The 23,776-nt window shown below is 40.5% G+C and overlaps 1 protein-coding gene across 4 annotated transcripts in view; it reads right to left on the bottom strand.

The window, feature by feature from the left end:
• The window catches only part of CAMK1D (calcium/calmodulin dependent protein kinase ID), a 204,854-nt gene that overhangs the window by 30,814 nt on the left and 150,264 nt on the right, over nucleotides 1-23,776 (bottom strand). For all 4 annotated transcript variants that reach the window (XM_015870614.2, XM_015870680.2, XM_032442056.1 and 1 more), the window contains 2 exons: nucleotides 12,225-12,363; nucleotides 7,144-7,270 (listed from right to left, as the gene is read on the bottom strand). In XM_015870614.2, the coding sequence (XP_015726100.1) occupies nucleotides 7,144-7,270; nucleotides 12,225-12,363 (266 nt within the window). The remainder of the gene's footprint in view (nucleotides 1-7,143; nucleotides 7,271-12,224; nucleotides 12,364-23,776) is intronic.

Below are 23,776 nucleotides of genomic sequence, written 5' to 3'. Positions count from 1 at the left end.
TACAGATATGCCACATTAACATAATAGAAAACGAATCTGAGATGAGGGGATGTGAACTAAATAAAGATTCTCTTAAACATCAAAGCTGTGCTGGAGTGTTTTACAGGAGAGCAGAACATTGATAAAAGGCAATTGATGCTATAGACAGTGGCTGTGAAGCAGGTAAGGACGCTGCAGGATCAAGCCAAAGCAAATATTAGTCTATCACCACACCTTTGGTGTAATGAAGGAAGATGGGAGCTTTAAATAACTATTTTATGGCCAAAGGGCTGCTTATTCTTTTCTTTTTATTTTTTTTTCCTTCTTTTTCCCCAAAAAACAAACAAGTAACAGAAGCATAAGTTAAGCATCATCTGTCTGTGATACACAAAAAAGATGGAAATATTTAATGAGCTGAAAAACAAGTGATAGGAACCCTTAGAAATGACAAAAGATCAATGCCTGAGAAAGCAGGAGATGATGCAAAAGAAAAACAAGAGCTGTCGGTGTTAAAGGATCAACACAGTTGACTGAAGAAGCAAAACAGCAGCAAGGAGAATGGAAAAGTCTAAACTCACATTTCTGGTGCCAGGAAAACGCATATGAGCAGAAAGAAAAAGGTATTCAGATCTCTCTTTCTGAACCTTGAAGCCAAAGCAATCAGAAGGTCAGGAAAACCAGTCTTGAATGAGTTATATCTTTCTTTGGATAATGAGGACACTTCACTTCCAGGCCAGATAATCTGCTGGCTTACAGCTCAGGTGCTTATTTGTTTTTTAATAAGATAGAAATTGAAGGGCTTATTTCAAATGAAGGGTTTAAGAAAGAGTTCAGAATAAAAAGATTTGGAAACCTTTCAGAGCACAGTGCCATTACCCCCAGTGGGCGCAGCTCCCAATAAGCTCCCTAAAAATGCAGCTGCTGGATGCCAAAGCCAGCAATCCATGTTCTTGCAAAGAGCTCAGCTGATGCGGATTGCTCTGGTAGTTTAAGCCTGTTGAAGTCATGAGGGTGCCTGCCCTTCATTCCAGTCTCATAGTTAAGCGCCGTTCTCCTTCACTCTCAAGATGTTACTACTCCCACTAGACTTTGCTGTCTCACAGGAACTCAGTCTAATGCTATTTTCTTTGGTTTATATGGCTTCCCATGTATGGCATGCCAGAAGGAATGATGCATTTGATCAAAGGGTGATGGTTTTGATGGCTCCCCATAGGATTGACAAGTTAGGAGGGTGCTGTAAATGTGGAAGGAATGAAAATATCTAAATACAGTTAAAAAAATCAGGGTCCTGCTTACACTGGGTAGAGAAACAACTCAGCTGTCCTAGCAAATTAGCCTTGCAAAACCCAGGACTAATTGTTCAGCTAGTAACTACTCAGGGCCATGCAGACTGGTCTCTTAAGGAAAGATGGGAAAATGTGAAGGAGTTGTGTTGGTGGAAGATGGTAATGAAATTCAAAATGAAAGGTGAGTATTGGGCAGGGTTTGTAAGGGACACTATAAGGGAAGTGCTGTTAGACCCGCTGCTTAGGACTCTTGAGGGTACCACCTTGAGAGGATGGATAGAAAGGAACTCCACACCACTAAGTAGATGCATGGTTGCTCTAAGAACCTACCCAAGGATGGTGCAAGAGTAGCTTGAGCTCTGCTCCCATCATAAAAAATGTCTTCTTCACAGTGCAAACAGGCTGAGACACACAAAACAGCTTCATCCAGAGCCAGGAGCCTGTCTTTTCCATTGACTCCTGGGATGAAAACCACTTGTTTCCCTCTCTCATACAGTCTTCCAGTGTTCAGCTTGTTCTGGTTGGCCAAGACCTTGCAGTTTGGTACTGTTTTGTAAGGGCAATGGTGTTCTGGTGTAGCCTGGATGGTTTCTTATGGTCCACTTGTCCCTGTGTCATGTTTCTGAGTCAGATGTAAGTAGCTCTCATGGGATATAACACAGCTACAACCACAGCCCAGTGGAGTCCATTTCCCAGAGTTGAGTGACGGCACTGTCACCACTCTGTGCTTTGATCAGAGTAATTCCCATGCTTTATTTTTACTTTATTACTCACATTACTGCCTAAACAACTCCTGGGGTTGCTTTTTGCTAATAAGGATATTCCAAAGGCTTACTGAATATTTTCAAGCATTTTGCTCAAAGGATACCAAGTAAAGTCAAAAGTAAACGTGGAAATCTATTGTTTACTTGAGTGCTTCAATCTTGCACAGGGCTAAGAGAAACACATGGCTTTGATAAGACCTAGACTTTCTACTGGATTTCTGGCAGAGCTGTAAGGTATGAAATGACCTTTTCTAAAGCCACTACAGAGAATAAAACCAGTAGGTAATGGGAGGTGTTTGGTGATCAGTCACAAACCCAGGGTCCAGCCCAATCCTTAAGACAGGGAAATACGACAGAATTTTACTTGAAGTTGCTTTGGGCCCCAAACAAGAATTTTAAATCTCAGCAGGATTAAGATATTAGCCAGCCACAAACACAGTTAATAATTCAGTGTCTCTGCAAATGGAGATCAGATTGCTGAGACAGACTTTCCAACATATTTTCCAAGCTTTCCAGTTTTTGTAAGCACCTTGTGAGTCTAAGTCCCATCTGCAGAAGTAACCAAAGCTTTTGAGAGATCAAATCTCTCAGTCAGCGAGACCTAGTTTCCAAGCAGCCAAAATCTCTTCAGAGGAATTTGTTGAGGGACTGGAGAGTCACTCACTAAGTGCCCAACTTGACACACCTCAATGACAACTCATTTTCATGCAGTTTTAAACACCTCCTCCATCAAAACCAAGCTTTTATAAATGGTCTCCAAGCAGTCCACATCTGTGATGTTTAAATCAACGTATCACTAATGGCTTATACAGATCTTGCCCATAGTCCCATAGATCATTCAGAGAATTTGGAAAGCATGGCTTCTTCTCCAGTCTAGAAGATGGGTGGGATCCATGCAAACCAATCCACACACCTAATTTACGAAGAGCTAAATCACACAAGCCAACTTATTTTACCTCATTTATGTTGTTATCTAGAAGTTGGGTATCTAGTCCCAGCTCATCACCTGGGTTCTCTTTACAGGAAATGGAAGGAGATAAGAGTGGAAAGCAGATAAGAAAATGGAAGATCTTTTCATTAGAAAAGTCTGTATTATCAGACCTTCTTATCTACTATAAGTAAACGCCTAGATTTGCATCTTAATAGAAGTACCCCCAGCTAAATCTAATTGGTGAAAATATTCTGACAGTCATCTTTTCAGCATAGGACCAAAAGCTTTGACAAGAACTCCTGAAAGAATAAGGTCTCTGAACTGTTGACAGTAATTTAATCTGTAAAGCAGAGCCTTTAAAGCCAAGCCAATGTGCTCATGCGTTACTAGCTATGCACAATGTAGACATCCTCCAATTCAGTAAGCAACAATTTGATTTTCAGAAAGAAAGCTGATATTTCTGAAGAAGCTAAGTTACAACTTTACCTTCCTCCATTTGCTGAACTTCTGAACCACACAGACAGGAATTTGATGTCTCAAATACCACCATTCATTAGAGCTAAAACTAAAAAAGATTAACTAAACTGAAAAAATGAATCACAGAGAGGCAAAAGTATATATTATTCATGGAAATTAGGCAGAAATGGCATGGGGCCTTGCATATTTGCAAATATGAGGGACAGCAAACCTGAGTTAAGATCAAGTCTGGTGCAAAGTCAGAAGCTCATGGAGCACTTTGCACAATGGGATCCAACTGGATCCATTTTATGAGATGAAGTATAAAGAGCAGATGACATTAAAGATTTCTTAATTGAGTCTTGGTGTCTTTGGCATGTGATATTTGCCTATTTTTTCCCTAGAAAATTAAAAGCAAAATTTAACAGACAAAAGTATTAATTTCTCATTAAATCTTAGAAAATGGGATGCTTTATTTATCTTTAAAGAAAACTGTCAGAAATTATGTTGTAAGCTGAGAATCCTTGAGCGTTATTTCAAGGATGACTAAAATAGCTGGAAGAAAAACAAAAAGACTTGGTAGGAGGGTGTGGAGGTTGATTGTATTTGTGTTGTGCCATTAGAGGGAAGATCTGTTGCATTTACTGGAGTGAGATTGGAAGGCATGAAAGCTTTCAGATGCAGACAAATTGCAGAGTATGTATGCAGAAGACATGTAATTGGGTGTAACACCAAGAAGACCATTTGTCAGCATTATTGTGATGAATGGCAACAAAAACATTCACTGCCTGGAAAATGTTGTCCAGGCAACCAATTATTTAAAAAATAATAATAAAAAAAAAGAAGGTAGCAATAATAGGAGCTCCGTTCTGTGGAAAAAGAAAAAATAAAAAGAATAGAGCAAATATTTAAAGAGATTTTCTTTGTGTGAGAGGTGAAAAACTCCTGTCAGCAATTCTGAAATAAGTGGCCATGACTTCTTGAACGGCAATGAGTAAATCCTGTGTTCAGTAAAGAACATGAAGGCACTTCTGTAGCTATCTGCATCCAGATTATGAGCAATGAGAGCTCTGAAACATCTGTCCAAGTACAACAATTGATAGGATGCCATCCAGAGAGACCTAGTCAGGCTTGAACAGTGGGTCCAAGAGAACCTAGTAGAATCATAGAATTGTTAAGGTTGGAAAAGACCTCTATGAATGATCATCAATCCAACCATCAATCCATCCTCACCATGCACCCTGAGCCATGTCCCTCCTCAGAGGTTTCTCTTCCAGGTAGAGAATGAATAGCAGAAGTCCCATGTGTGAACCCTGTAGACCAAACTAAGAATTAAGACAATGCTGAGGTTTAATCCTTGGGTAATTCCATGTCTTACTGCATGTGCCTTAGGATCCTTGTGCTCCAGTGCCCATCGCAAAGCAGCACTTCCTCCTGTCAAGTAATGTAGAAGACAACCCTGGGATTAAATGCTGGTTGGCAACCATGGACCTATGCAATTTACCTTATGAGGTTCAACATATCCAAGTGCAAGGTCTTGCAGATGGGTGACAGTAACCCCCACTATCAATACAAGCCAGGGGACCAAATTAGTGAGCACAGTCCTGCTGAAAGAGCCTTGGGAGTACTGGTGGATGGCAAGTTGGACATGAGCAATGTGCTCCAACAGCCCAGAAAGCCAATTGCATCCTGGGCTGCATCAACAGAAGTGTGGCCAGCAGGTCGAGAAAGGTGATTCTCGCTTTCTGCTCTGTGCTGGTGAGACCTCATTTGGAGCACTGCATCTGGATATAGAGTTCTCAGTACAGGAGAGGCACGGAGCTGTTGGAGTGCTCCCAGAGGAGGGCCACAAAAATGATCCAAAAGATGGGACACCTCTCACTATGAGGACAGGGAGCTGGAGCTGTTCAGCCTGCAGAAGAGAAGGTTCTGGGGAGACCTGAGAAGAGATTTTCAGTATCTAAAACAGGGCTATAAGAAAGAAGGGGACACAAAAAAAAGACTTCAGCAGGGTTTGTTGTGATAGGACAGAGAAATGTTTTCAAAGTAAAAGAGGGGAGATTTAGATTGGACATAAGGACTTTTTTTTTACAATAAGGATAGTGAGGCACTGGAACAGGTTGCACAGAGAAGTGGTGGATGCCCTGTCCCTGGACACATTCAAGGTCAGACTGGATGGGTCTCTGAGCAACCTGATCTAGCTGTTTGGTGTTCCTATTCATTGCAGGCAAGTTGGATCAGATGACCTTTAAAAGTTACTTCCAACTTGAAGGATTCTATGATGATTCCATGATGATTCTATGACAATGTTGCATGCTTTGAGAGCTTCCTTTCCAGATAGCATGTTTTCTTAAATGGATGAGAAGCTGTATGAGATCATATAGTGTCAGAGCAGGGTTGCACTCCTTCATTTCAATCAGCACTTCAGCAAACCTAACATTCAAGTTACACGTATCTTGCCGACGTATTTTAGTCAGTGCCCATTTCAGAACAAAATAAAGCTTGTTAATTAAAGACAGAAGAGCTGATAGTAAAAACTATGAAAATTGCTGTCTAAGCTCAGATCTTGCTAAGGCTTTGGAAAAAAGACTTCCAGTCTGGGGTGATTACACAAGACAGTTATTCATGCTGTACGGAGGGCATCTTGACTTGTGAACCTATGATCTGATGTCATCTCAATGGGAAAAGAAACACATTACTTTTTTTTTTTTTTTCCTGATGTTATCAACATGGAGTGTGCCTGTGTACCATGAAAATAATGCCTGGAAAATGGTATTGCTAGGACAAACCTGGATCACTGTGTCATAACCTCATAATCTGGGTTCTTATACCAAGATATGATCTGAGGTGAGATGGCAGCTGCAAAGCAAAAGAAGCCTCTCTGTGACCGATAGAAAACATGTCTGTCCTACTAGATAGAAAATCTATCCTTGGAAAAGACAATGTCATTTTAATTTAGTGGATTTAACCACAAGTTAACCCCAGACATTAATTTTGCCCTCTCACCTGGCTAGCTAGGTAGCATAAGAAATACTTGCTGGATGTCCCACGCATGAAGTAAACCTTTCAAATAGTGTTTTGTGACAGATCCTGTCATCATCTGCCATGTTTTTCTCATATTCAGTTGCTTTAGCGTTTTTAGAAGGATGCTGGTAAATGCACTGGTACAATCACTACCAAATGGATAAAATATTGAGGAATATATGATAGGTAATAATTTTCTACCACCTAGGAAGGCTCAGGGATCTAAAGAGTTTTTAAATACTTAAACAAGTCAGTAATTCAATGTAATTGCAATATAGGATTACTGAACTTGTTTGAATAAATTTAGCTCTTTCATTTTACCGTCTTCTGTCAAAAGATTCCAGGAAACACTGTTCTTTGCAATTAAAGTAATATGTTACGTTATGTAAAGTGTCTTGGTATTATAGGTGCTTGCACATGCTTGCTTTTGAGTATAATCTTTCTAATTTACCTAAAGGCAGAGGATTTGACAAAAATCCTTTTGCAGAGAAATATAATCATGAAAACTAATCCCACAACCCCCGAGCTGGATTGCAGGATTGCAATCCAAGGGAGAAGAGCACACAGGACACAACATCAGCAACTTCTGTAATCTCTGGTTCTAACAAACATGTGCAAAATCTCCTGTGCACTATGTAGTGGACCTAGAAATTCTGTATTGCAATTGAGAGGATTGAAATGATAGTATAACCAAACCACTTACCAACATAGCCAGGAGTTCCACAGGCTGTGGACATCACATCTCCTTTACCCTCCATCTTAGACAATCCAAAATCACTGATCATGATTTTTGACTCTTCATCCTGGCTGTAGTAAAGCAAGTTCTCAGGCTAGAAAGAAGAACAAGCAAAGTGGAGTATGATTGTGTCAGCCTAATAACAAGGTTGGTTATTGCTTATATTTAATACAACTCTTAGTCATACCATGCACTAACATCATTTTGTTCCCCGGAAGGAAGGAAGGAAGGAAGGAAGGAAGGAAGGAAGGAAGGAAGGAAGGAAGGAAGGAAGGAAGGAAGGAAGGAAGGAAGGAAGGAAAACAGTAGGCATTAGAGAATTTTTGTATCTTCTCCATTGGCAATCAACTGTTACAAGAGAGAAAATGTCTTTAAAATCAACAGAATTGTTCAGTGATGTTTTGTCTACGGCTGATTAGGAAAAAGTGCTGCAGAACTGAGCACAGCAACTTCTTTATGCTGAAAGAAAACAAGAGTCATGCCATAAAGCTTTCACACCAAAGTCAGCAGGTTGGAATGTCCAACCAGCTCCCAGATGCCAATCTGCAAATCCTCCATCTAGAAGCTGTGAACACCCTACAGCAAAGCTCTTACTAGGTGCTGTGAAGAGCCTCTTCCCATGCATAATATTTGAGTTTGCAAAAAGATCCAGCTAGCACCCTGACAACCCAGCAATAATGATGTGCTACTGCACCTCTTGGATCGTGAGGTCTTCATCTGAAAGAGCAATGGATATCCAGCATGGACCTCTTGCCTAGAAACTACTACAAATGCCTACCCATATGCAACACATTTCGTCTATCAGGCTGTTATGCACTTCAGCTGTGGGTTTCCAGGAAATGATGAGAAGCAGATGGGACCATGCAACATCATTAAATTCCCTGGGACACATCCAATCTTGGATGTGTAAGGAGAAACAGTTGTACTGCAGCAGCTCTGGCAATTGTCCTCCCTTCTTCACCATAAACTCCTACTTCAAGGAAAGAGGTGGATGAAGAAAAAATGGAAGCTGACATTACCTTCACCCTATTCTGGGGTTCCTGCTCAACCTCAAGTGAACATTAAAGTACTTTGTGTCTGCCTGGTTCCAGCATAAAAACACATAGTGATGACTTCATCCGTGTGACGTGATGACCACAAAGGATTTACAGACTAAGAGAAAGCTGTAACTGTAGCTGTGAATCAGCTAGATCTGAAGCAAAAGAAGGAAACGGTTCTGTTCATTGAAATAAAAATAACATTCATAGAATCATAGAATGGTTTGGGTTGGAAGAGACCTTTAAGACCATCTAGTTCCAACCCCCTGCTATAGATAAGGACATCTCCCTCTAGACCCAATTACTCAAAGCCACATCCAGCCTGGCCTTGAGTGCTTCCAGGGAGGGGGCATTTACAACCCTGCTGGTTCCAGTGCCTCATGGCTCTCACAGTAAAGAATTTATTCCTAATATCTAGTGTAAATCTATCCTCTCCCAGTTTAAAGCCATTTCTCCTTGTCCTGTCACTACCTGCCTTTCTAAAAAGTCCCTCTTCAGCATTTCTGTAGGCTCCTTCAGGCACCACAAGGTTGCTGTAAGGTCCCTCTGGAGCCTTCTCTTCTCCAGGCTGAAGAATCTCAACTCTCTCAGACCATCCTCATAGGAGAGGTGCTCCAGCCTTCTGATCACCAATTATCATCACCAAGTATCATCTGCAAACTTGCTGAGAGTGAAGTGATCCCACTGTCCTTGTCACCTACAAAGATTCTAACACCGGTCCCAGCATAGATTCCTGAGGGATGCCACTCATCACCACTTGGAGACTGAGCCATTGACTGCAGTTCCCTGTGTGTGACCATCCAGCCCATTCCTAATCCAGTGAGTGGTCCATGCATCAAATCCATTTTTTTCCAATTTGGCAAACAGGATGTTACGCGCAACAATGTCAAACGCTTTGCCCAAGTCCAGGTAGATGACATCAGCTGCTCTTCCTTTATTCACTGGCACTGTAATTCTATCATAAAAGGCCACCAAGCCACATTGGTTACCACCAATCACCTCATCTTTATTTTTGATTTGCCTTAATAGAGCTTTAGGGAGGATCTGCTCCATGATCTTGCCAGACAGAGAGATGAGATTGACTGGCCTGTAGTTCCCTGGATCTTCCTTTTTTTCCCTTCTTGAAAATGGGGGTTCTGTTTTCACTTTTCCAGTCAGTAGGAACTTGACCAGACTGCTGAGACCTTTCAAATATGATGGATAGCAGCTTGGCAACTTCATTTGCCAGTTCCCTCAGAACTCGTGGATGGATCTCATTGGGTCCTGTGGTCTTATACACCTTCACGTTCTTTAGTTGGTCTCAAACCTGATCTTCTCATACAAAGGGCAGATCTTTCTTCTTCCAGTTCTTACCTTCACTTTCTGCAGCTTGGGCAGTGTGGCTAGAGCACTTGCTGGTGAAGACTGAGGCAAAGAAGCCACCGAGCACCTCAGTTTTCTCCATATCCCTCAAGACCAGGTCTGCAGTTTTCTTCCAGAGTAGGCTCACATCTTCCTTGGCCTTCCTTTTATCACTGATATACACATAGAATTTCTTCTTGTTCTCCTACCTGTCCATGGCTAGATTTAATTCTGTCTGGGTTTTAGCTTTCCTAACCTGATTCCTGGATGCTTCAATAACTTCTCTGTAGTCCTCCCTGGTAGCCCATTCCTGCTTCCACTCCCTATAAGCTTTCTTTTTGTGCTTAAGTAAGTGCAGGAGCTCTTCATTAATGCTTGCTATGCATGCTCTTTGACACCCTTAGGGTCTTGAACTCCACCATTTATTGGTCACTGCAGCCAATGCTGCCCTTGAGCTTCATGTTACTCACCAGCCCCTTCTCATTGGTGAGGTCAAGGTCCAGCCTAGCACTTTTTTTTGAGGGTTCCTGTACCACTTAGATGAGGAAGTTGTAGCATTAATGTTTTTATCATGATACCTCTTAAGTCCAGTGCTTTAGGTGGCCTTTATAATGCCTTTCTGACTGGCATGCAGCCATCCCCTGAGCTCTCAACTCCACATTTTTTGTCACAATGCCCACCTTGGTGCCTACAAGTGGTCGAAACCTTATCAATTTCAAAATGCTGGCAGCCATTCCAGATAGCAGAACTAAACAGGATAAAGATTTCTCTGATACTGATCAGCTGCTGGTGGGGCAGAGTTGGAATTAAGAGAAATACAACTATTTTCTAACAATTTCTACTGACTCATTTCAGATCCCTCATTTATTCATGTTTAGCAATGCCAATAAATCCAACCATTTAAAACTTAAACCTGCTTACAACTTATTTAAAGCAATTCCACTTTTTATAAAGTGGGCTGGTTAATTCAAGAAGCATTAACAAGATGGCTCTGTACCAAGCAGAGCTGCTCCATCTTTTCACTCCTTTTGCCAATCCTGGACTTCACTGGATTTCATCTGCTGCCATCTCTTGTTAGTTTCTGCTGTTTTATTGATATGAGAGACTTGGAGCACAGATCTGCTTTTCCTGACTACAGCAAGAACTATTTTGGTATCTGAATAACACATAATTGCAATAAATAATTGTTACAGATATTTCAAGGGTTGTATTTTTACGGAGAGGATTCTTTCCCAGTGTTTCATTTAGAGGATCACAATTTGAAACTTGCACTTATCTTGATAGCTGGAAACCAAAAAAAGCCTTATTATGTTCCTATTTTAGCCATCATGGTATGTTTGTGCTAATAGATATTTCACAGCAGGTGTTCCTCATATACCATATCTTATGAATCACTTTAACAACAGATAAACTACTGACAAATACTTGCAAACAAAAAGACAGAAAAAGAGCCAGTCTTTGCCCCAAAATACTGCTGAGGAAGGATATTTGTTTGATTTAAATTAATCATAACCTTCAATAACCTACTGAAGAAATTTGTAGATTAATCTACTTTCCAATTACAATATGTCATGTTTTATTATGGGAACAGCCCCCACACAGTAAAAAGATTCACACTGGGAGTAAATAATGCATTAAATTTAAAAGTGCATTCAAAATTAAATATATATCTGTACATCTTTATGGCTCATGACTCCTTTGATGTTCATTCAGCCTTTATATATAATTTGTCCTACTTTGCCAAATCCCAGTATCATTATATGAGGACCACTCAATGCTACAGCATCAACACTCAACGCAGCTCCTGTTTCTGCCATCTTTCCAAAAACTAAAACAAAAATGTTGTTTTATTCACAATTTTTTTAGCTTTCTTTTGACATTTGTGGGTTGTTCTTTTTTTCTAGTGTCTCAGATTTTTTTTTTCTAATGTGTACTCATTTATTATTTAAGATGGCTAAAGACAGAATGGTTTAGCTGTATAGTATGAAAGACAGGCCTTTCTGCTTATCCTAATGACATTTTACAGTATGAAAAGAAAACAAATCAGAAATAATGCTTGTTTGTTTTCACTGTAATTGTTGAGTTGGTGTGTTGGTTTTGTTGGTTTTTTGTTGTTGTTTTCTAATCAGAAAAGCTGAGGGCTTCTGATATAATAACATGGTGCAGTTGAAAGGATGACTATCTTAAAATCACATTGGCACGCAATGTTCCTTAGAAGAATTCTTGCTGTGAAAAAGGTCTCCAGAAACACTGGACTAAACAGCAACATGGGAAATAATTCAACTCTTCCACACAGTTTATTTCTATTAATAATTTTTAAGTAAGAGTAAATATAGCACAGCAAACCTGCAAGATAATGAGCAACAGTAAGCACTTACATCCCAGCTGAGTTTTTTGTCTTAATGTAATGTTCCAGATTTTAATGAATGACATATTTTCCCAAATCATACGTGCAAAACACCTGTTGACTTTAACAGCCTTGACTACAAGAGTTCTTATTAAAATAAATTACAATGGAAGGATATGCAACCCTCAGAGCATCCTTCTTATGGTAAATCGTTACAGAAACATACATCCCCAGGGGAGGCTGGGTTTGCATTCATTACACTTGCCTAATTACACAACCTTCATTAGCGCTGATTGGAAGACGAGATCTAGTTGTGGTCATACCTTGAGGTCCCTGTGGACAATGCCCATTCGGTGCAGGTAGTAGACAGCATCCAGGACCTGCCGGATCAGGGTGCTGGCATCCTTCTCAGTGTAGAACCCTTTCTCAACGATACGATCAAAAAGCTCTCCCCCAGATACCCTAGAAAACACAACAGCATGTAGAAACATGAGGATGTGCTTTGTAACATACTTTATATCTCCCTAAAGAATGGTCACGGACACGCAGTAGCCACAGTCAGTCCAAACACATGTCTGGAGCTCAGGAAGCTCTCCCACTGTTCCAACAAGGATTTGCTTCCTCAAAATCCAAGGGCAGGTTTCTACCCCAAAGACCAGTGGAGTAGCAAAGGAAAGCAAAGGAGAGGAGAAGGTAGAGGAACTTGGGAGGGAAGGGTGAATAAGTAGTATTGGTGAATTCAGCTTGTCCTTGCCCACAGGTGCCCACTGAAGATTGTGAGGCTTCCTTCTAGCATGAGCCCTTGGAAGTCATTTTGAATTGCAGAATGTGGCCTGGCTTTTGTCCTGGAGGAATGGCCCTTTATCCACAGATGTGTGAAATGTATACCGTATCACTACCAATATCTAAACAGCATTAGCAAATTAGCATTTATCCATACACAGAATCCTAGGCTAATGGAATGTCCCGAGTAGGAAGAGACACACAGGAATCATTGTGTCCAACTCCTGTCTCCACCCCAAAACCCAAATCCTACATCTTGAGAGCATTGTGCAAATGTTCCCAGAGCTCTGGCAGCTCAGGGCCATGCCCACTGCCCTGGGCAGCATGTTCTATACCCACTGCCACCAGAGTGGGACAGTCTCTTTCTTTACCTGGTGCACCCCAGGATACGGTTGGCCCTTTTGGCTCTAGAGCACACTGCTGACTCAGATTCATTTTGCCATCAGCCAGAAGCCTCAGATCCCTTTCTGTGGGGCTGATCTCCAATATCTCATCCTCCAGGTTGTAAATATACCCAGGCTTGCCCCAGATGGAGCATCCGGCACTTGCTCTTGTTGAACTTTATGTGATTGTCCATTACCCAGCCCTCTAATTTGTCAAGATCTCTCCACAAGACCTATAGAATACATGTATGTTCATTTATCAGTAGCCACAAATCCTTAAGTCAAATGAGTCTTACTTGAGCACAGCCTCTGCCTGGCACTGATAGCAGGCAGTTATTGATGAAGGAGCACAGATTATGGGCGCAATTAATCACCAGATGACACAGAAGGGAAAAGGATTCCACTACTCAAAGAGGAAAGAAAATAAAACCTTGACATCCCACTATTTAATGTCTTCTATATTATGCTTTTCCTCTGCCCTGCTAGAAATAACACATTATGAACCCAATCTTAAATAAAGAATGGACACATTAAAATTCCCTGGAGGAATACTGGGGGAAACAAAAGAGGAAAGAAACGTCTGAGTAATTGAAATAATAAAACTGTCAGCAAAAAAACTGCCCTACTAGGGTAAATAAAATATTTCCATTTTAACAAGCAAAACCTATTAAAAATAAGTTGAATGTGATGTGTTTTTTTCAGCAAGTTGCACTACTTAGCATATCATAAATAGCACTGTAAAACTTTCTTTTAAAAAAAAACAAACCAATAAAGGGAAGTAATAAATGACTACAGTCATTAAATACATATGGACTGGGAGTTTGCCATTATACAAATAATAGGTAATTCAGCCACAGCCACTCCAGGCAATAATCTGTTTGAATAATGCTGTGAAGTCACTTCCTAGGGAAGTCTGGAACCTGAGTGGAGGGGAAAATTACCACTAAAAATGAGTGAGTTCAACCTCTAAAATGAAGAACAATCTGGAAAGGAGAAAAAAAAAAAAGCAGTTAACAACAGATAATCCCCCTATTAAGTACTAGGCAAACAAACCAAATAGTCTGCTAAAATACTGGCATTAAACTGAAGTTCTGCTGTAAAGGTGAAGTTCCCCACAACCTGAAGTTCCCCCAGGAGACAGATGGCATTTTCAGTGGGGCTTGATGCCCATTGCTTGCAGAGAAGGGCCAATGTAGTTATGCCAGGCTGACAGTGGGGCTAGGAATGCCCTTGTATCATATCAAATTTGAGAGCCTGCAAGCCTGCAAGCAGGGGAAGAGGCACTGCAAGTGGAGGATGCCTCAAGTGCCATCACACAACAGACTTCTCTGAGAGCACACCCTGAATCCCACACAGAAAACCTTGAACTAGAAACCTGTCTTACCTAGTTTCATAGATTCACCGAGGTTAAAAAAGACAACTGAGATTATCTAGTCCAACCATCAACCCATCCCCACTATGACCATTAAATCATGTCCCTCAGTGCCATGTTTACCCTTTTCCTGAACACTTGCAGAGAAGGTGACTCCACCACCTCCCTGGGTTTCTCACCAAAGGAGTTGTATCGTGTGTACATAGATATGTATATACCTACATAGATGGACAGGATGTTGCTACAAGTCCCTTTTAGCCCTACACCTTTTGCATGCCCCATAGCAACATAGGCCTTGCCAGAGGAGAACAATCACAGTCTCTACCTCACCATTCAGAGAAGGCAAATAGTGTTATTGAATTTGGCTCCCATTAGCTGGCTGTCTTTTTATATTTCCTCCTCAGCTCTTTTGTTTCCCACGGATTGACTGCACTGAAAATTACTGCACTGGGCCCACGCAGTAATTGATATGACTGAACACAGCACATATCCCAGTGAAAATGCCATGCCTGCTGTCTTACTATTTCATGGAGTTGCTTTGATTGCATTTGAAAGGGCTGCTGTAGTAGATATTGATTTATTTCAGGTGCTTTCTGCTCAAAGACTCCCTTTCCCTGTTTGGAGAGTATACTTCTGTACACATTTTTCCATTAAAATGACCAAATTTCCCTCCATCCCAGCCCCCTCTCCCTTCTCCTCATGCCTCATTCTTTAATCAAAAGCTTTTCTTAGTAAAATGGAACTCAGTGGATCTACTGTACCCAGGCTCAATCTGTTTATAATTTCCTTTAAAACATGGAAAATATTTTCAACCACTTAAATGATGCACTGCAAACCAGAATGTAACCCTATGTATGTTAATGTAACCCTATGAATGTAATAGTGTCATCTACGACACTATGATGACTCAATGAACCACTGGTGAGCTTGCTTATTCATAGTGTTAACAGCACCTCAGGTACACACAGTGAGCTGAGGGACTCATGCTCCCATTTACTTGTGTAGTGACTCTATGCTATGGTACACTGGATTTGCACTATGTTTGTGCTCAACTATAAAGTCTCTCTTGATGTGGACAAGTATCATGGTTGGAGCTCACCTCCCAGGGATGCTCTGTAACACAGCGCCCAAAGCAATGGGTGCTCTTTCCCATACGGAGCTTTTGTCCATAGGGTTGTCCTTCAAAATCAAGTTATCTCAGTCATGCCACTGGGAATGCTGCTCCCTGCATGGTGCCCAAGGACTGTCATGTCAGCAGTAAGCCAGCAAGACACAGCTGTGGGAGAGCATCTGGGCTCTTAGTGCATGGTAGAATTGTGACCTGTGGTCTAAAGCTACTCTTGATCCCAACCCCCTCTGTCTTGCTGAGGCTGGACTTGGCATCCTGTTCTGAACAGATCTGGGCACTTGCAAAGCACTGCTGTGATTTTGTTGCTTCGGTGTTTATTATTATTATGGGATACATCTCTGTTTTTCAGTGGCAGGACTAGCTTTGCAATTTTGACCAGTGCACAGGAGGCAGGGTTGAAATTGCAAGCAGCAAGAGCAGAATTAGGTCTTTGTCTCAAAGAAATTCAAGACAAAGTTTTCTGAGCAGAAAGAGAGGGGAGGAGGAATTTCTTGCTGCTGGAAGTGGATTGCTCCCATCCTGAGGCTGGCACTGACTCATGTGGCTGGACACACTGTCCCAAACATCAGCACAAGGAACCTTTTTCCCCTGCTGATTTTGATCTTGGTTCCCTGCAAAGAAAAAATCAAAAGAGGAGCAGCCAAGTGCAGTTACTTAAAAAACACTGAACCCTGCAAACAGCTCGAGTGTCATGTTGAGATCCAAAACACCATTACAACCACCCAGAGACCTGGGCAAAAAGCAGCAGAGCAGCTGCACTTGCATCTTATGTATAGGCAACTGCTGGAACTGCCAATGTATGCTGCTTGCCCACCATGCAGCAACTCTCCCATGGTTCACCAGAAGGCATGACGAAAGCCTAGTGCATGGAGAAGGAGATAAGTTGGGCATCCACATCCCACAGGGGCACCCTGAGCATCTGCCCTGAACATAAATATCAGTACTTTTCACATCTACTACAGCTTTCACCTAAAGCTGTTTCCTGCAATGAGAGAATGAAAACAATGTTTCTGCTGACCTTAAGCACACATCACAGACTATCAAGATGAAGGAGGCCAGAAATAAAAATACTTCAGTACAACTGCAGGAAATAAAGATAGAAAGCCTCAGATTTGTCTCAGTGAAACATATAGTAATGTTCCATAAGCCCCACCCTGCTAAGCAAGATGCACTGCCATCAAAACCCAGAGCTCTGAAGAGGAGGACACGGCCTGATTACATCAAACAAGAGACAGTGCTTGCAATTCCAATGGGGATACATTAATGACACTCTGCTTACAGAATCATAGAATCATAAAGGTTGGAGAAGACCTTTAATATCAGCAAGTGTAACTGTCAGCCCATCACCACGACAGTATTTACTGTTCTCAGGGTTTCCTGAGATAAAAACTTTTGGACATAGGGTTTTGATAAGGAGACCTCAGATACTAACCATGGAGACAACACAAATCTTTTAGGAAACCCAGACAGGTGCTGGAGTCTACAACAGACTCCTAAGGTTCTCTGGAATGGGATTAACTACAGAAAGTCTTCATAGCTCTAATGGAGGTGAATGAGGGAACAGAGAAAACAGGCCCAACATCTGTTGTTACATTTCCTTTGCTTGTTTGTGTCTTCGTTTTTCTGTCTGCATTTGGGGATTTTGTCTGTTGTTTATTCCCTATTTGGCATTTAAATGTTAGCTGAAATCACCAGCACCAGTTAGGACTGGATTCAAGTAACTTTATGTATGCAAATGGTTTTGTACCTCAAAGGAGCTACGTGGTTATTTGGGCACTGTTGGCTGAACACCCTATGCAAATCCCAAAAGATGTCACAGTCCCTATTAGAGAGGAAGGAGAAGCTATCCTAACAATGTCCTAATAATTATTAAGGCTCTGTTCAAAGGTTGGTGGCCATCTGTGTCACAAGGCAATTTCAGTATTTTTGTAATTTCTAATTTACAGATGTGTCCGAGGGAGAGTTAAGGGGACATTTCAGCATTAGTCATTCGCTTTCAATTTACATTAATCCATTTCACCATCAAGTTCATCATGAAAGAACCAAAGTGACAAATGAAAACAACAAGAACTGCGCGTAAGGAGGAATGACGTGATCAAGGTTTTTGTGAAGCAACCAATTCCTTATCAGCATTACCAGGAAAGCTGAACATGCAAAGTTTCAAAGAAACTCTTCAGTGAAAGATAAAGCATCAAGCTTTATACTTCATAATTTAAGGCTCCCAACACATAAACGTAAACCAAGAGTAAAAAAGTAAGTATGAAAAAAGTAAAAATAAATAAAAAATCCCATCAAAGCCATTCAGTTTCCAGGTGGTTCTCTATCAAAGTACATGAAGTTTGCCAGGTTTTTCACAACAGCTCAAGCTGTGATCTAGCCACTGGTGGACAAGTTACTGAAGCACGATCAGGCTGGGTTAGAAGAACTTGTGCAGATAAGCAAAGATATTCCTAGGGACTCACCACTGTAGTTTGTAAATGCAGATGAGGGATGTGAATGTAAGAAGGATGATCTCTGAAATTAGGAGCAAGAGGGATCTGAGGTCAGTATGAAAAATAAGTAAAATATGAGCATTACCCAACAACAGTGAATAGCTTAATGGTCAGAAGTTAAACATTCACAGCTTCCTACAATATAAGTCAGGAAAAGCACATACCTCAGCCCCTGGGCATGAAGCTGGGAGTGTGAGGTGAGATAAGAAAGACCTAAGGGAATGTTTCTAGGAAGTTCTGCTTTTGAGTATTAGTTTTCTCTACTGAAGGAATTCTTATTAATACAAATATTTCCATTTTTTAAAATTATTTTGCTTTTAATACAGGGGTTTTCTGTTTGACTTTAAACTTCCTCTGCATTGTGAAAATGCATGAGAACCAGAAATCAAACCTTTCTATTTCACCAGGAAAGAGAAATTGGCTGCCCTCATCTTATTGTTCAAACGATGTAATGCATAAAAAGAAAATGGGTAAACAGATTAATAGATTTTAGACCCAGGAAGGAACATTATGGTTATTCAACCTGACCTCTTGCAAATGTAAGTATGTAATTAAAATTCTCCTTGAGGCCATATCCTATGGTGTTAATCAGTCAAGGGCATATATTACTAAAGCAATACTCTGTCCTGCAGAATCTTGCATTATTCAGTATACATCCCAGAAAACTGCACCAGCTTTCACATTTTCAGCACATCATAAAATGTTCAGCTTGACTGATGCAAGGACTTTTCCTAAGTGTAGCTTTGAATCATTCCCCCTTAAAATCTAATAGTAACATAAACATATGCTCCAAGGCCACCAAAGAAAGGATGCAGGATTAGTTTTAGCTTATTTTTCTAGAATATTCTTGCGTGCATATGGTAGAAAGGGATGGATGAGTGTTGGCATGCTCTCCTTTGACAGCGCTTATTCAAAACAACATTGCTGTGGAGTTATGGAGGGCAGAAGGCTTCAGCTCTTCATCACTTCTATTGTGGTGGATATACCAGAGGCAGTGCCTGTACCAACACTTGCTCATGTATTTTCCCTGTGCTGGTTGGGATGTGACCTGGAACATTATCACATCCAATGGTGCCAACATGCAGTCACCTGGAACACTGGCTGGGGGCAGTGGCACAGGGTTCTCCCCACCCGTAGATTCTTTTGCAGAAAACTTTGGGTAGGAGTGATTTGTGAGCTACACGATTTTCCTTCACAGAATCTCTACTATGGAGCTCTTTTGAACTCCATCATTTCTTGAGGTCATTGCTATCTTGTGTTATTCAAAATTATACTCTGCAGTCAAGTACTCAACACTGAGTTCAAAATTTCCCCAGTTCCATCAGTGGTAATGAGTGGGACAGCACTATGAGTAGGCAAATGACAAAGGATCCCAGGTTTTTAAGTCTCTTGTGGTTAAATCTTACTGAACAACAGCTTACAGCACCCCTCCAAAAGTCAGCAGCTGCTACTGCTGTTTATGAAGCACATACCTGTAGCAAAGCAACCTGCATAGATAAACTCTCATATTACTTAATCCTAAAGAATACTGTAGCAAACTTTGACATCTCTACCACTCCTCTGAGGTCAGCAACCTCTATGAAGGGCAGAAGATGGGGGGCAGTGTTAGCAGCTTGATTACACTGGGGTGTGCTCCTTGCCATTTAAGAAAAGGTCTATGGATATTTCCATTGGTTGTTGGTGCCACTTTCCTTTATCCCTTTGCACTTAATAAAATGGCAAAACTGAAGCTTGGTGTTGGTGATTTCCATTTGTGCCCTATCTATCAGTCAGTGTTTAGATGTCATACATCACAAGGGTACGGAACCAGATGATTTTTGAGGTCCCTTCTAACCCAAGCCATTCTATGACTCTATGATTCCATCAATCCTTATGAACATTGGATGCATCGTGAGTTTCACTGTAAAAAAAATAAAAGGATTTTAAAGAAATTTTGTTAGAATGTGCACAGTATGCATTAAATCAATCAAAAATTCAATGTTGAAGAAGCAATTTCTTCTCCTTGCTTCATGTCTTTCCTTGTAGGATGTCAGTAAATCAGCCCCATGCACAATCACCCTGCTCACTGTATGCATATATTCACATGTATATAATTTTGTTGCCTCAGTCTTTCTCACTTTGCTTCTGAAAAACAGAAGAGTAGAGCTCTGCAGAAAAACCACACAAAATATGTTTTTCCAGTGTCTGGAACAATGTATTTCCTAACTGCCGTCATGTTGCTCAAGTTCTCCATAAAATAAATGGATGGTAAAAATCTGGAGGATATTCCTCACCTGACAGCAATTTAAAAGTAGGTCAGGTTTCAGCACTAATAGGTTGGGTTTGTTTTCCTTTTGACTTGTTTTCCAGTGGAAACCAACCTCAATGTCCTGCCAGCATTAACTAGGAGGAACAGACCTAAAAATAATGAGAACCAATCTAACTGAAAATGGATGCCATAAATTATGCAACGTACAGTAAACAATTACGAAATATAAGATGAATGCATTAGGAAGAATTTCTCTAAATACCACAAAAGACCGCAGAAAATATACTAGAGCTACTGTCAGCCAATGCTTAAGCAGTCCAGCTTTTCTGTGAATAACACACAGAAATTTTCTTTCTCACAAGTAAGTTTGCAGGCACACATCATTTGCGGAAAGAGATTATGTTAAAATAACACTGACTGATACTTGTCTCAGTGCAGAAATTGCTCTGGAGCCCCTTCTACCACCTGTACCTCATGCAAATTTTATTTTTACCCAGTTTTTTTCTATTGGATACATAGACTATGAGTTCTTCCACTGGTCTAGAAGAGCACAACAGAAGAAATCTAATTTGAAACAAAGAAATGCAGTCAACTGGTCAAGATGCATCATTGCAAAAATTAACTTTACAAGCAGTGAATCAAAACAATACACCGGAAGCTATATATTAAACCAAAATGACCAGTATAATACAAAATTATATATGTATTATTTTATCAAACTGTTAAAACTGTGTTTATGTACATTAAAAAGTTATTAACGTGCTCTTCAGCTTTTGAGAAAGTGTGAAGAAACTTACATGGTGAATACATAAAGAGAACCACATGATTCTGGTTGGTTACAATGAAGTGTTAAGAAATCTGACAGTAACTGAAAGTAATACAAGGTAAACCCCCTTCTGTTGCACATACACAACTTCAGGGTATACAATAATAAAAATCAGGAAACAAGTTCTTTGAAATGCTCTGTGACCACAAGAAACCATGTTTGGAAGAAAACTAAGAGTAAAGAAGAAAATAATTTGTTCCTGTAATACCCACACGTTCAATGTTTTGCCAGATTTCATCACGCACATCTACAGAATAAACACCTGTAAGTGAGCTAACACCCTTGGCTCCTTCAGCCAATGCAAAGGAAGAATTTCTATGGTGTGATGCTGCTGAGTTCACACTCTAGGATGTGACAAACAGAAATGTCCGTCTCTGTGACCATTTGCATAAACCTCACTTTAATGATCTTTAGGAGAAAAAAAAAAATGTCCTAAAGACAAGAGAAGAAATAACATGGGGCGAGCTTAAATCTCCATGAAAAGATAGGACAAATTCACAGAGATGACAGAGGAAACAGGATAGAGCTCTACCAAACAAAGGAATAGAAGATGAAAAAGAGAAATATCAGGAATTATTTCACAGCATCTATGATAAATGGCAGACCTGGTGGAATTAGCATGTAGCAGACTTAAGGCAGAAACCTTTATCATCAGAGGAGTAATTCTGGAACAGATAAATCTTAGGTATGACCCAATAAAAGAGCATTCATGTTCTTATGTTTGTGCTCATCAAATTAATTATTGAATTATTCAGTCAACTTTGGCCTGAATGTGCATACCTGCATTAAGGGAGTCTTTTGATTCACTCATTTAAAATCAAGTATGACAGATTCATAGATTTTAAAGCCATTATGATAATCCAATCTGAACTCAGACAAAACAAAGACAGTACAATTTTTGCCTTAGACGGCTGGACAAAAGACTATCATTTAGCAAGAGTATCCAGGCTTGACTTGGAAGATACCATTAATCCCTTGTCTGCTTTATCCAGCAGTTAATTACACTCACTGACTAATTACATTAAGTTTCTTTTCAATTATGATTTCTGATGTGCTGTCACTGGATCTATTTCAACATGGACTAGAGGCTCTTTAAACGTATTAAAGCAAACTTATTCTTTTTAGGTTTTCCTACTCCTCTCAGATATTTCTGTCCAAAACTGATCTTCAGCAGCTGCTTTCACAGCCTCTGCAAAGTGCTGCTGAGAAGCGGAGTGTATACATAATGATGCTGGTCCTCCATTTGGAAATACACAAGACCATGCTGAATATCTTCATTTACATCTGCATCAATAATGCTTTGGCTATTCCTGGACAGGATACAGAGCAGAACTAACTATCTGTATTTCAATACTGCACTGAGTATTACTTAAATAAAATAAAATATATATGTCTGCAATTGCAACTCTCTTCTGAGCATCATTTGTCCAGTCCTACATCTTAACTATACCTCATGATGTTTATCTTACTGCTGTACAATCTAAATATCTCAATTTTCTAGAACAGATAATGATTTTTTTTTCCATTTTGAGTGAGATTCCAAATGGAATCCACAAACTCCATCTTATTTGCAGCTTGACAGCTGCCTCCTCCCATTAAAACTGTATTTCCAAGCTGTGCCCTTTGCACAGATAAGGCACAGTAGGGGCCAGGAGGACCTGCTGATTTATTGTGGTTTGGTTGGTGGGTGGGCAGCTCAGATATTGTCTCAGATCCTCAAGGAAAGATTTACGATGCAGATGCTCAAGAAATGTTTTCTCAAAAACAAAACAAACAAAAAAGCATCTGGTCCTAATTCCTTGATAGGCCTAAAAAATACCCACCCCACTCTGCCAAAAAAAAACCCCTTAAGTTGGTCACTTGTGCCACCAAGGAGATATTTCTGCTCTGGAGTTAGCTACTTAAGGAGACTCTGGGGTGAGCTCCTTAAGGAGACTCTGACCATGGTGTCTCCCACAGGGGATGGCAGAAAGAAAGTGCCGTCAGTGGCTAATATTGAGTGGTCCAGAGCAGTCGCAGGCATGGGTTGATGGTTGGACTAAATGATTAGTGGTATTTCTAACCTTAATGACTCTGTGATTCTGTCAACATCCTGTGCCTGCTCAGTCCATTCTGGCTGCTCAGCACTGCAGACCCAAACCAGATCTCATAGCCACAAATTCACTGTTTTTATCCTGTGCAATCGCTGAATTTACTGTCTTCTGAAAGTCTACTCCTGTCAGAAAAGCATTTGTTATACTGGAAAATACAGTAGGAGCCCAGTTCACAAAAGAAAAAGTTTCCAGAATGTTCTACATAAAACAAATGTGCTCTGGGCTTATTTTAATAATTCTTCAATTATTGCCTTACTGGTGGCTGATTTAGCCCAGGCCATTGAGATGCTTCTAATGGAAATCATCAATTTATCATGGAGATGAATTCCAAGAATCTAATCATACAAATTAGATGTGTCTGAAAACAGACACATGTTCGTGCTAACAATGAAGACTCCAGCAACAGAGAGAGGATTTAAATATCTGTTATTTTTAAAGGTAGCTGTTTGCTTCTGCCTCTTAACGACTCGGGCTGGCCTGCTGCCAGGCCTTCTGGTTTTTACTGGGACTGTCCCATTGCCTTGGGAGAGACTGTAAATATCCGCTTCT

Source organism: Coturnix japonica, chromosome 1 (genome assembly GCF_001577835.2).
Source record: "Coturnix japonica isolate 7356 chromosome 1, Coturnix japonica 2.1, whole genome shotgun sequence".
Lineage (NCBI taxonomy): Eukaryota > Metazoa > Chordata > Aves > Galliformes > Phasianidae > Coturnix > Coturnix japonica.
This window is presented reverse-complemented; position numbering and strand designations above follow the sequence as displayed.